At 40.0% G+C, this 12,734-nt stretch overlaps 1 protein-coding gene across 1 annotated transcript in view; it reads right to left on the reverse strand.

Moving 5' to 3' along the window:
• The window catches only part of LOC124722163, a 483,207-nt gene that overhangs the window by 103,594 nt on the left and 366,879 nt on the right, over nt 1-12,734 (reverse strand). The window contains exon 3 of the mRNA XM_047247365.1: nt 11,694-11,752. Coding sequence (XP_047103321.1) covers nt 11,694-11,752 — 59 coding nt within the window. The remainder of the gene's footprint in view (nt 1-11,693; nt 11,753-12,734) is intronic.

Here is a 12,734-nt window from a genome sequence, read left to right on the forward strand (position 1 = left end):
CACATCACAGAAGTCAGTAGACAATGTAGAGCATACTAAGTTTTTGGGTGTACATATAGATGATAATCTTAATTGAAAAATCAATATTTTGGATCTTCTAAAGCGACTAGGTTTAGCAACTTTTGCAATCAGAATAACTGCCAATTTTGAGGATATAGAAATTAGTAAGCTAACATACTTTGCGTACTTTTACTCTCTGATGTCATACAGAATAATATTTTGGGGTAACTCAACACTTAGACAAAACGTATTCACTGCTCAAAATAAAGTGGTTAGAATAATGTGTGGGGTTCATAGTCGCACATCTTGTAGGCATCTTTATTAAAGACTGAGAATTCTTACAACAGCCTCAGAGTACATTTACTCACTAATGAAATTTGTTCTCAACAACATGGACCAGTTTAAAAACAACAGTGATAATACCAGAAAAAAGCAGGACTTACACTATCCTTTACTCAACCTATCTTTGTCACAAAAGGGGTAAAATATGCTGCTATAGAATTTTTTTGACAAATTACCAGATGAAACAAAATGTCTGACAGACAACAGTAATAGCTTCAAAAATAAATTGAAATAATATCTCCTTGATCCGGCCGCGGTGGCTGAGCGGTTCTAGGCGCTTCAGTCCGGATCCGCGCGACTGCTACGGTCGCAGGTTCGAATCCTGCCTCGGGCATGGATGTGTGTGATGTCCTTAGGTTAGTTAGGTTTAAGTAGTTCTAAGTTCTAGGGGACTGATGACCTCAGATGTTAAGTCCCGTAGTGCTCAGAGCCATTTGAACCATTTTTTATCTCCTTGACAACTCCTTCTATACCATATATGAATTCTTGAATAGAAATAAATAAATCTATTAATATAGTATATGCCAAAGCCGGTCCCAAGCCCGGTTGAAAAAGGAGGAGGGGGAGGAGTAACACCTCGTTAAAAAACCTTGGTTCACCTGGCCCGGGTGATAGTACCTCGTGAGGGTCCCTAGCCAGGGAAACGGTGAAGACCTCAACGGCAGTGAAGGCGGCGATGAAGATCATCAGAACGGCGGAACTGGTGGAAGAGGCAGGCTTTTATATAAAAGCACCAGACTGTAGCGTCTGTTCCCACAGTGGGCGGCTGCAAAAGGCGTCTGTCCCACATGTTAGTGGCGGCCTCACTTATAATTCTAAGCTAAATGCTTGAATTTTTATCATCGAAAGGTTCAACTACCTTTCCCCAAACCAAACTTTAACCTAAGACATGATGGTAAATTTCAAAATGGAAACTACTCCAGGAAGTAACCAATCTTCCATCGCTATTCATGGCGGTGCAACTAGGCCTTTGGATTCTGGAGAGCCTAGAACATCATGTAAGGAAGAGTCGGAGCTTCCGAGTACTTCTTCAAAGATAAGACCCAAGAAAAAACATCTACTGGGGACTCTGAATATCAACACACTTATGAAAGTTGGAAAACTAAAACACCTAACGGACGCTCTCAATCAACGCAACATACTTATATTAGCTCTTCAAGAAACAAGGTATCTGGATGAAAATGCATTTGAATCAGGTGGATACAGGATCTTCAAAGGAAAACCAGCCATAAAAAATTCCAATAATACGACTATATTAGGGACCGCATTTATGGTCAAACAGCAACTTACGGAATCAATAACTAATTTTAGCTCCCCATCAGAACGAATTTCATTTCTGACGTTCAAGTCAGGCAATAAACGCTACACTATTATAAATGCACATGCACCTATTAACCAACATAACAGAACAAATGTTGACAAAGTGGAAGATTTCTGGGAAATGCTTGAACACGAAACATCCATATTACCAAAAGAACATATAAAAATTTTAGTGGGAGACTTTAATGCACAAGTTGGCAAAGAAATAAAATTTAAATCAGTAGTTGGAGATTATCCAGCACATGCAAGAACCAACAGAAATGGGGAAAGACTTATAGATTTTTGTAGACAGTTTAATCTAAAATTAATGTCGACATGTTTCAGGAAACTTGCAAGAAAGAAAAAAACGTGGGTATCACCTAATCCAAATCAAGGTGAATATCAGTTGGACCATGTGGCAATAACGACTCGCAACTACAAGGAAATCTTGGATGTCAGAGTGAGGAAGGGCCTAAACATAGACTCAGATCATTATCTGACAGAAATAAAGACCATGTTCCAACCAAACAAACCTAAACCAAAACCAAGAGGATTTCCAAGAGTAAACACTAAATTTCTCCTGCAAAAGCAGGACAAATTCTGTCATATACTAAACACAAGAAAAATGGATAATTGGGAAGAAATTAAAGAAACAATGATAGAGTCAGTTAAAGAAATGGGACAGCCACGAAGAATACCAAAACACAGATGGTGGAATGAGCTGTGTGATGAAGCAATTGACAATCGACTAAAGGCATGGAAAAAATGGAACAGCAATAAGAAACACGAATACTGGGAAGAGTTTAAGGAAGAAAGGAAAAAGACAGCAAAAATCATCAGATCAGTGAAAAGAAAATATGACAAAGACAGATTAGAAGAAATGGATTCTGATTTCAAAAGGAACAACACTAGAGACTTCTATAAGACTTTCAGAGAAGTTTTAACAGGATTCCAGTCACCAAGTTTACATTTTAAAGATAAAAATGGAAAAATGGTTTTAAGCAATAAAGAGAACTGCCAAATCTTAGCTGAATACTTTGAAAATCTATTAAATTGTGAGGAGCCTAATGACAGGTTACAATTTCAAAAACCACAATATGAAAATCCACCGTCGGAACCACCTACAGTAGAAGAAATAGAAAAGATTATCAAAGCATTGAAGAATAACAAAGCAGCAGGTGAGGATGGGATAGTGGCAGAAATGTGGAAACTAGGGGGCTTATCCGCATGTCAGAAAATTCACAAAGTAATTAAAGACATTTGGACAAAAGGAATCATACCCAGTGACTGGAAACAAGCATTGATCCGCCCTCTCCATAAAAAAGGAGATAAAACAGACACCAACAACTACAGGGGCATATCCTTGTTACCAGTGACATACAAAATACTTTCTAAAGCACTTTTAAATAGAATAGAGGAACAAGCAGGACCTAATATAGGAGATTATCAAGCAGGATTTAGAAAAGGTAGATCATGTGCAGAACAGATTCTTAATTTAAAAACAATTTTGAGAGTGAGAGCTATACAAAATAAAAATACAGTAGTTACTTTCGTAGACTTCAAGAAGGCCTACGACTCAGTTGACAGACAAACACTATTCCAGATACTTTATGAATCAGGGATAGATGAAAACACCAGAAGACTTGTTGAACAAACGCTCACAGATACAACATCAAGAATTAAGTTTCAAGGCGAAATTTCTGAACCATTCAAAATCAAAACAGGAGTTCGACAAGGTGACGGACTGTCCCCAATTCTCTTTAACTTGGTTTTAGATAAAGTAGTAAAAACATGGGAAAACACATTAAAAAACAGAGGCACAAAGGGTATAAGCATGGGCCAAGGAAAGAACAAATTTGAAGTAAAATGTTTAGCCTTTGCGGATGATATGGCATTGATAACTGAAAACCGAACAGACGCAACAGTTATGCTTGATATGTTACACGAGATTGCTGAAAAGACTGGGCTAAATATATCCTATGAAAAAACCGAGTATATAGAACACAAACATAATACAGAAAAGTTTATGAAAACAAAGTATGGAAAAATTAAAAGAGTTGATAGATTCAAATACCTGGGGGAGTGGATCCAAGCCAATGGATTGGATAACACAACAAATAAAGAAAGAATAAAAAAGTTAGAATTTGCATATAACTTAACACAGAACTACTACAATAAGAAATCAATATCCATACAAGCAAAGATTAAACATTATAATTCAGTTATTAGGACACAAGCAACATATGGATCAGAGTGCCTAACATTGAATAAGAAAGGCGAATTAAGAGAACTAGAAAAAAGAGAGAGAAAAATATTAAGAAAAATTCTAGGTCCTGAGAAAAACAAGGAAAACAGGTGGATTAAAAGGAGAAATGAAGACCTATACAAAAATACAGAAAAGATCACAGATACAATGAGGAAGAGACGGCTAAAATTTTATGGACATTTAAAAAGAATGGAAGAAACACGAATTACAAAGAAAATTTTTAATTACGTTAGTAAGCTGAAAAACACCGTAGGATGGATAGAAGCAGTAAAGAAAGACGCCAACAAAATAGGTGCTACAGAAGAAATAATACGTGACAGGAATAACTTTAGGCTACTTATAGAAAACGCAAACTATGAAGAAGATGCGCCAAAACCTCGACCCAAGAGAGTGTGGACAGATGAGCAGAGACGAGCAGTTGGCGAGAAAATGAAGAAGTACTGGGAAGAACGGAAGAAAAAGAAACACCATAAGTCTTAAGTTGTATGCGGTCCATAGCTGGCCAAATTCATAATTAAAAAAAAAAAAAGTATATGCATGTTGTGCCATTCAAGGGAATGGGGTAAATAATAGAAATATTAATCTTTAACATTGTTTCATAGGTGCATTTATTATGCACTTGACACGTTCCACATCATAACGGCTACCGTACCGTTCCATTGATCAATGGAATGGAACACACAACCAAATAACTAACTAACGAACTAACCATAATGTTAGCGGATGTACCGACAGTTATGGACAGTCACAGGATCGTGTGTATGTCTAAAAGGGAATCAGAAAGTATGCTCCAAAGAAGGAGTCGACATCGGTCAACTGTTGGAAGAAGTTGTGACAAGCTGTAGCAGAAAATCTCTAAGACCATTCATTTCATGTTGATACATATACATACTGATAAAAGTCGGTTTTGAGAGTTCTCTATATAGATCTCTATATAGAGCTACTGCGAACACAAACGAAAAACAATAACATTTTTAGTAAATGTAACTGTATGTAAAGAAGTGTAAATCAAGTTACACTCCCTATTGTCACTAGAGTCTGTCAGCGATGAGGCCAATTTTTGATGTGAACTACGTAATTTTAGTGCATACTTGTAATCAGCTTTGGTGGAAAACAAGCCATTCATTACAGGTTTTGTGAGGAACTGCTTAGAAATGCAATGCTAGCCTGAACACTAAATCACTTTCTGCTTATAAGAAGACTGAATCGAGTTCAGTGCATTGTCTGCATCGATATTATTAGAGACATAGCGCTAGCTCACACCAACAAGTCTATAAATCAGTCGTGGCCTACACTTTGATATTGACAGCATGTTAATAAGCCACGCCTTCTCGCTCCTCGACTGGGTAACAAGGTAAGGTTTGTCAGTAAGCATCCTGTAGATTTTGAATTTCATTATCTTACTAGTTCAGACAGTGTGTATCGTAGATTTTGTACCCGCTATTCTCAGGAAATATTTCGATAAATGAGGTGGAAACTGTGATATATCTGTTGAGGCAGTAAAGTTTCCACTGTGTTATATTTACATGGCAGCAGACATGGAAAACTGTTGTCTGAAACGTCACATATTGTCATTTTTCATTCATTTTTGAGAACTTTCATTACAAAAAATTGAGCCGTTACAGCATTACCCTCCTTTTCAGAATTTTTAGGAACTGTAGTTACTATATGCTCTTAGGCAAGGGTGACCAATATTTCAGATCACGGACCAAACACTGACCCGAGTGCCACAGCACTGTGCCCGGCCGCCACGTTTTCCCCATCACACCAGCCTGTCTGAGCGTGAGGAGGGGGAAGAGGGGAAAACAGCGAACGCGCCGCATTTAAATGGCGTTGCAGTCGCACTGCATGTGACTTGGTTTTATATTTCACATTTCTCAGCATCACAGATCACAAACAAAACAAGTTTTCGGTATTCATTAATTATTTTTGGGGATCTGAAGGCATAATTTTATCTGGCACAAACTGTCAGCATACGGACAGAAGCAGACAATTTCACAGTTTCGCACTAAAGTTGCCATTTAATCGTGACTTATTTATTTTCACAATCGAAGGAAGGTCTTTCACACAAATATGTCGATCGAAATATTGTAGCACTTTTGCAACCTCATTATGGAGACTTAGAAAAGCTATCTGAGGAAAGCAATGTAGAGGTCCTGTACAGTTTTAACATAAAAAGATTTGTCACAGAAAGTGGAATTATCTTGCAGGTCAATCACTTACATCTGCATATGCAAAGTGACACTAGCAACTGAAACGGCAAACGGCCTCGAAAGCAGCTCGAAAACGAGATAGAAGGCTGACAATGTCCTCAAAACTATCCTTTTAACTCTTGCAAGGCCACAATGAATTCTTGAAACCTCGTGCTTTCTTTAATGCCAATAAGCTTAGGGAACTGGACTCTCTTTGTCAGAATGTGTCCCTCCTACAACGCGATTTTCTTTTTAAAAGTATCCCCGTCAAATCAGAAAGAAGTTACCTTGCAATGTTTTACTGTGAGAATTGTGCAAACAAGTCCACTTAAAATGCGAAGTCTGCAATCCATACCGGATGTTCTAATTTTCGTTCCTGCACTCCTTTTCCTTCGTAAATTCAACACCAGCGAACGAAATTTTCACTCTGCAGCGGAGTGTGCGCTGATGTGAAATTTCCTGGAAGAATAAAACTGTGTGCCGGACCGAAACTCGAAGTCGGGACCTTTGCCTTTCGCGGGCAAGTGCTCTACCATCTGAGCTACCCAAGCACGACTCGCACCCCCTCCTCACAGCTTTATTTCCGCCAGTACCTCGTTCCTACCTTTCTTCCAGGAGTGCTAGTTCTGCAAGTTTCGTAGGAGAGCTTCTGTGAAGTTTGGAAGGTAGGAGACGAGGTACTGGCGGAAGTAAAGCTGTGAGGAGGCGGCGTGAGTCGTGCTTGGTAGCTCAGGTGGTAGAGCATTTGCCCACGAAAGGCAAAGGTCCCGAGTTCGAGATTCGATACAGCACGCAGTTTTAAGCTGCCAAGAAGTTTCAACAACAGCGAGTTTTAAATCGAAAAATCCTTCCAGGCACCCCCCCCCCCCCCCGACTTAATCAACGTAGTTTGCAGTAATGTGTGAAGTCGCCATACTCTTCGTTCATTTCTATTTAAAACTGTTGCAGCTGACAATGGAATAATGGATGCGACTTCAGAAACGTACCACCAATTTCTTCAAGTGCTGCATGCTTGAAAATTTAGCTCAAAGTGCTCCTTGATGTACAGAGGAATGAAACTCGTCTGTAGATCGTTGTAATTTTTTGCTCTTTCGTTGTCATCTAAACATTTAAATTCTCTCTGCACGCTACTGTGATGTCATTTCATAGTAAATAAGCTGTACCCATCGCTTATGCGAATCTCTCTCTTCTGTCATTTCCTTTCATTTTGAAACAAACTGCCGCTAGACCTGTGAACGCCCTTCATATCACGAAAAAATAGCGAAGGGTAAACGGCGCTGACGCTACGATTCTGCTGAACTCAGATTTGTGCCAACCGAAAAATGCCGCACCGCAATGCTAAATGAAATTTCGCTCTGTTTCTGGTACTTATTAGAAGGACCGAGCAAAGCCGAGTGACACACACACACACACACACACACACATACTGCACAAATGATGTTAGGCATGCTGTCGTAAATTATAAAGACGAGTAGTATTCTGGGCAACTTGTTTGTTGTTGTGGTCTTCAGTCCTGAGACTGGTTTGATGCAGCTCTCCATGCTACTCTATCCTGTGCAACCTTCTTCATCTCCCAGTACCTACTGCAACCTACATCCTTCTGAATCTGCTTAGTGTATTCATCTCTTGGTCTCCCTCTACGATATTTACCCTCCACGCTGCCCTCCAATACTAAATTGGTGATCCCTTGATGCCTCAGAACATGTCGTACCAACCGATCCCTTCTTCTGGTCAAGTTGTGCCACAAACTCCTCTTCTCCCCAATCCTATTCAATACTTCTTCCTTAGTTATGTGATCTACCCATCTAACCTTCAACATTCTTCTGTAGCACCACATTTCGAATGCTTCTATTCTCTTCTTGTCCAAACTATTTATCGTCCGTGTTTCACTTCCATACATGGCTACACTCCATACAAATACTTTCAGAAATGACTTCCTGACACTTAAATCTATACTCGATGTTAACAAATTTCTCTTCTTCAGAAAAGCTTTCCTTGCCATTGCCAGTCTACATTTTATATCCTCTCTACTTCGACCATCATCATCCTTTACTACTTTAAGTGTCTCATTTCCTAATCTAATTCCCTCAGCATCACCCGACTTAATTCGACTACATTCCATTATCCTCGTTTTGCTTTTGTTGATGTTCATCTTATACCCTCCTTTCAAGACACTGTCCATTCCGTTCAACTATTCTTCCAAGTCCTTTGCTGTCTCTGACAGAATTACAATGTCATCGGCGAACCTCAAAGTTTTTATTTCTTCTCCATGGATTTTAATACCTACTCCGAATTTTTCTTTTGTTTCCTTCACTGCTTGCTCAATATACAGATTGAATAACATCGGGGAGAGGATACAACCCTGTCTCACTCCCTTCCCAACCACTGCTTCCCTTTTATGTCCCTCGACTCTTATAACTGCCATCTGGTTTCTGTACAAATTGTAAATAACTTTTCGCTCCCTGTATTTTACCCCTGCCGCCTTCAGAATTTGAAAGAGAGTATTCCAGTCAACATTGTCAAAAGCTTTCCCTAAGTCTACAAATGCTAGAAACGTAGGTTTGCCTTTCCTTAATCTAGCTTCTAAGATAAGTCGTAGGGTCAGTATTGCCTCACGTGTTCCAATATTTCTACGGAATCCAAACTGATCTTCCCCGAGGTCGGCTTCTACTAGTTTTTCCATTCGTCTGTAAAGAATTCGGGTCAGAATTTTGCAGCCGTGACTTATTAAACTGATAGTTCGGTAATTTTCACATCTGTCAACACCTGCTTTCTTCGGAATTGGAATTATTATATTCTTCTTGAAGTCTGAGGGTATTTCGCCTGTCTCATACATCTTGCTCACCAGATGGTAAAGTTTTGTCAGGACTGGCTCTCCCAAGCCTGTCAGTAGTTCTAATGGAATGTTGTCTATCCCCGGGGCTTTGTTTCGACTCAGGTCTTTCAGTGCTCTGTCAAACTCTTCACGCAGTTTCGTATCTCCCATTTCATCCTCATCTACATCCTCCTCCATTTCCAAAATATTGTCCTCAAGCACATCGCCCTTGTATAGACCCTCTATATACTCCTTCCACCTTTCTGCTTTCCCTGGGCATCTTAATGGGCACATATGTCTCCATAAGTAATTAAACCGTGCTGCACATTCCGAGAGTTCATTAGTCACGAGTTGCATCACCACTAGTGCGTTCGAATAGGTGGCAACTCGCCTGTATGGGCCATGCGAGCTGACTCATATTTACGGTGCTCAGCCACATGAGCAGTTGGACCACCATGCCTCTCATCCATCAGGAGGTTGTGGATTCAGGCGCTAATCTCGCCGAAGATTTTCGCCTTGAAATGCATCACATAACTAGGCTGGTGACGGCTTCTCTTGTACCATATTATCCTTTTCCATCACCTGAATCTGTGACGGTTGGCTGCAATGCATGTGATCGCATTGTATGAGTGTTTTTATGTCTGAAATGCAGAGGATACATGTTGGATACATATATGATTCGTCTACCGTACTGGATCTGGTGGCTGGCCATTAAAAAGACTCGCTAGTGCTGGTTTAATACCTGCCACCTCTCCCACACATTAATCTTCCGTGGGGAATTTTAAAAACATAGTACCTTGACATTTAGGCTCCAGTGTAATTGCACAAGTCTTTCTCCGAAGACGAGTGTGCATCTGAGGTTTTTGAGTTTCCCATCGAGACAACCGAAACTATTTAAATAATGATGGGTGGTGGTGGTGGGACATAAGTGTGGTACATTGCACAACTGATGCATTTTAAACTTAAGAAAATTTTGAATTTCCGTACTTTTAAACTTAGCACAGGTGTCCATCTTGGATTTTTGAATTTGCTTCCGTTTTTCAACATGGGCTAAAGTATATGTCTGCTTCTTCCATTTTCAAATTTCCTCGCCATTTTAACTTAGGACACATGGGTTGTGACATCAGAGCAGTCGTGGGTGTGACTGCAGCGCTATCATAAATAACGTAATAGTTGTGGAAATCGGAACCACTGTCCGAGATTTTGAATATCCCGCAGTTCTTAGCGTTGGGCAAGTGGGCTCTTGGATTCTGAAACTGGGACTCATTACAGGAGGGTGGCAGGTAGCATCTTACTGGAGAGTAGAAAAAATGGCTCTAAGCACTATGGGACTTAATATCTGAGGTTATCAGTCCCGTAGAACTTAGGACTAGTTAAACCTAACTACCTAAGGACATCACACATATCCATGCCCGAGGCAGGATTCGAACCTGCGACCGTAGCAGCCGCGCCGCTCAGGGCTGAACCGCCTAGAAGCGCTCGGCCACATCGGCCGGCCTGGACAGTAGATGCGATCCCTAGTGTGAGTGGCATTTTTTTTAAATCAATAAATGAAATCATTCTAATCATATACCAGTGGCTGTGTCACCATATATGTTTAACCACAAATCATTTTAACCTGAGATTTTACACCCTTTAAAACTAAAGTCAGTTTAACGTTTTGAATGTCCCAACATTATAAAATGTCAGAGTGGTGGTTTACATTCTTTGTGCCTGCACATAAGTACATTAGCACAAGTGAACCGTGACGTCGGAGTGGTGGGAAAAGGTAAGGATTTTTTAATTTCCAGCCATTTCAAACTTAGTGCAACTGGCTTACTTCCACCATCTTCGACTGTGTTATCAGAGGGTTGGTGGGGACTAATTAGAGAATAAATGTGGCAACATAGCATGATATCAGTGGCACAGTTTGCAACATAAATATAGATTGTTCTACGAAAGTAGGTCAGATCTTTTAGTGCAGGTTGCCTGTGTGCCTAGCCTCCGTACCTGAACTAGCTTTCCCCGAACACTGTTCTGTATTTAACAGAAGAGAAACAGCCGTCGTGATGACTAAACACAAAACCTTGAACAGCTAATGACCATTCATGTAAAACAATGAACGTTCGGAAAATCTGTTTGGTCTTAACGTGAAAATATATCTATTTCCGACGTTCGCTTTTGTCTTCCAGAAGCTGTGGTGTATCTAAAAGTAGTAAGAGTCATACACACGAAACTGATGGAAACTTGATACTTCGTAACAGATCGGACGAAGGCAACCTCTACTAGGGCTTGTTCAGACGATAATTTGCCCCCAAGGTATGTCTGATGTGTATGGCGCGACTTAGACCAATATTCCTTTATTGCATTGTGTTCCAGACAATTTCTTTGTGTCACAGTACGTCATGATATGTGGATTAACTTCCATTAACCTCTAACATCGTCATGATGTTTGCAAAATTTACAAGGACTGGTGTACCAACTTAAGAGATTACGCGTGGCCATGCTGCTTTTATTCAAGTGAGGTATTTTCTGATAACTGTGAAGGTTCGTTACGAACCACGGATCACTTACCGATCCTTGTGTGTTCATTTGGCTTCTAATACCGTATGACAGCAGGGAATTAAACATATACTGGATCGTTAGGCCTTTTGAAACATCGTTTCAGAGCTAAATTATCCATATCACAGCACGCCCTTACATTTAAATGAATGCTGCATAGTAACAGGCAGTACGATGATTGTGTATTAACGTATTTTTGGGATGCAAATAGGAAACAGACAACACTAGAGTTACTCACCCCTGGCACGACAGCTGATCGGACTTTTCCATGATTTGGACAGAAGGCCAACAGGAGCGCTGTAACGCAGACAAACACATGTAATTAAACCAGTGCTTCTGCTGTAGAAACGTCATATATAGTTAAAACGTTTGACATATTCCAACCTGGTATCTCTGTTTTTGCTGTTTATATGTACAATATGTACCGATTTCAGTGTTGTATGATTTCATCTTCAGACATCAACACAACTGTCTATACCGATGTGTGAAGATGGAGTTACATAGCGAATCGGTAACATATTGTATGTGCAACCAGCAAAAGTAACAACAGGTGATTGAAATATTGCAAACATATATTATTAATAAACGCAGGTGAATGGCCAAGAACTCCGTTTTTGAAAATTGATCGCACAGAAAAGCAGTATACAACCTGAAAATAGACAAAAAATTACGATAACACGAAGGAATGGTTCAGAAGACATAAAATTAGTAACTGCATACGAAAAATGAGTTACATCTTCTAATTTATCATTATCATTACCGGTGATCTAGCGTGTATTACTAAACAAAGTCCTCCTCTAAGTCGAGTTTGGTAGTCTAGTGGTATAGTGCGAGCCTGGAGACTGTAAAGCCGCAAGATCGAATCCCGGAACTTTCCAGTTTGCCTTCACGCTAACCTTCACCTCTCAGTGATGTGTAGATGTATCACTAACGACGCATGGTTTGGATTCCAAGTTAACTGTACGTCCACGTCCCCTGGTAGGATTACTGGGATAGGTTAACGGCACTCAAGTTGCTGAAGTGGCGTCCAGTTGAAAGAACTTGGGAACCGGAGAATGAACATTCCTCTAGAGGGACTCCCAGCCAGCCTTGTCATACGACTTTCCTTTACTTCCTCCTCTACAATTTATGGTCTTCAGCTAAACGCTGCAACATGTGTCCTAACGTAATCTAGCCACTTCTCTTATGACAGACAAGTTCCTGCTTCTTCTAGTAGTTTCTCTCCATTGATCATTGAGCTGCCCTCACTCTTTGAATATTTCTAATGTTTAAAGTTGAT

Source organism: Schistocerca piceifrons, chromosome X, assembly GCF_021461385.2.
Source record: "Schistocerca piceifrons isolate TAMUIC-IGC-003096 chromosome X, iqSchPice1.1, whole genome shotgun sequence".
NCBI classification, from domain to species: Eukaryota; Metazoa; Arthropoda; class Insecta; order Orthoptera; family Acrididae; genus Schistocerca; species Schistocerca piceifrons.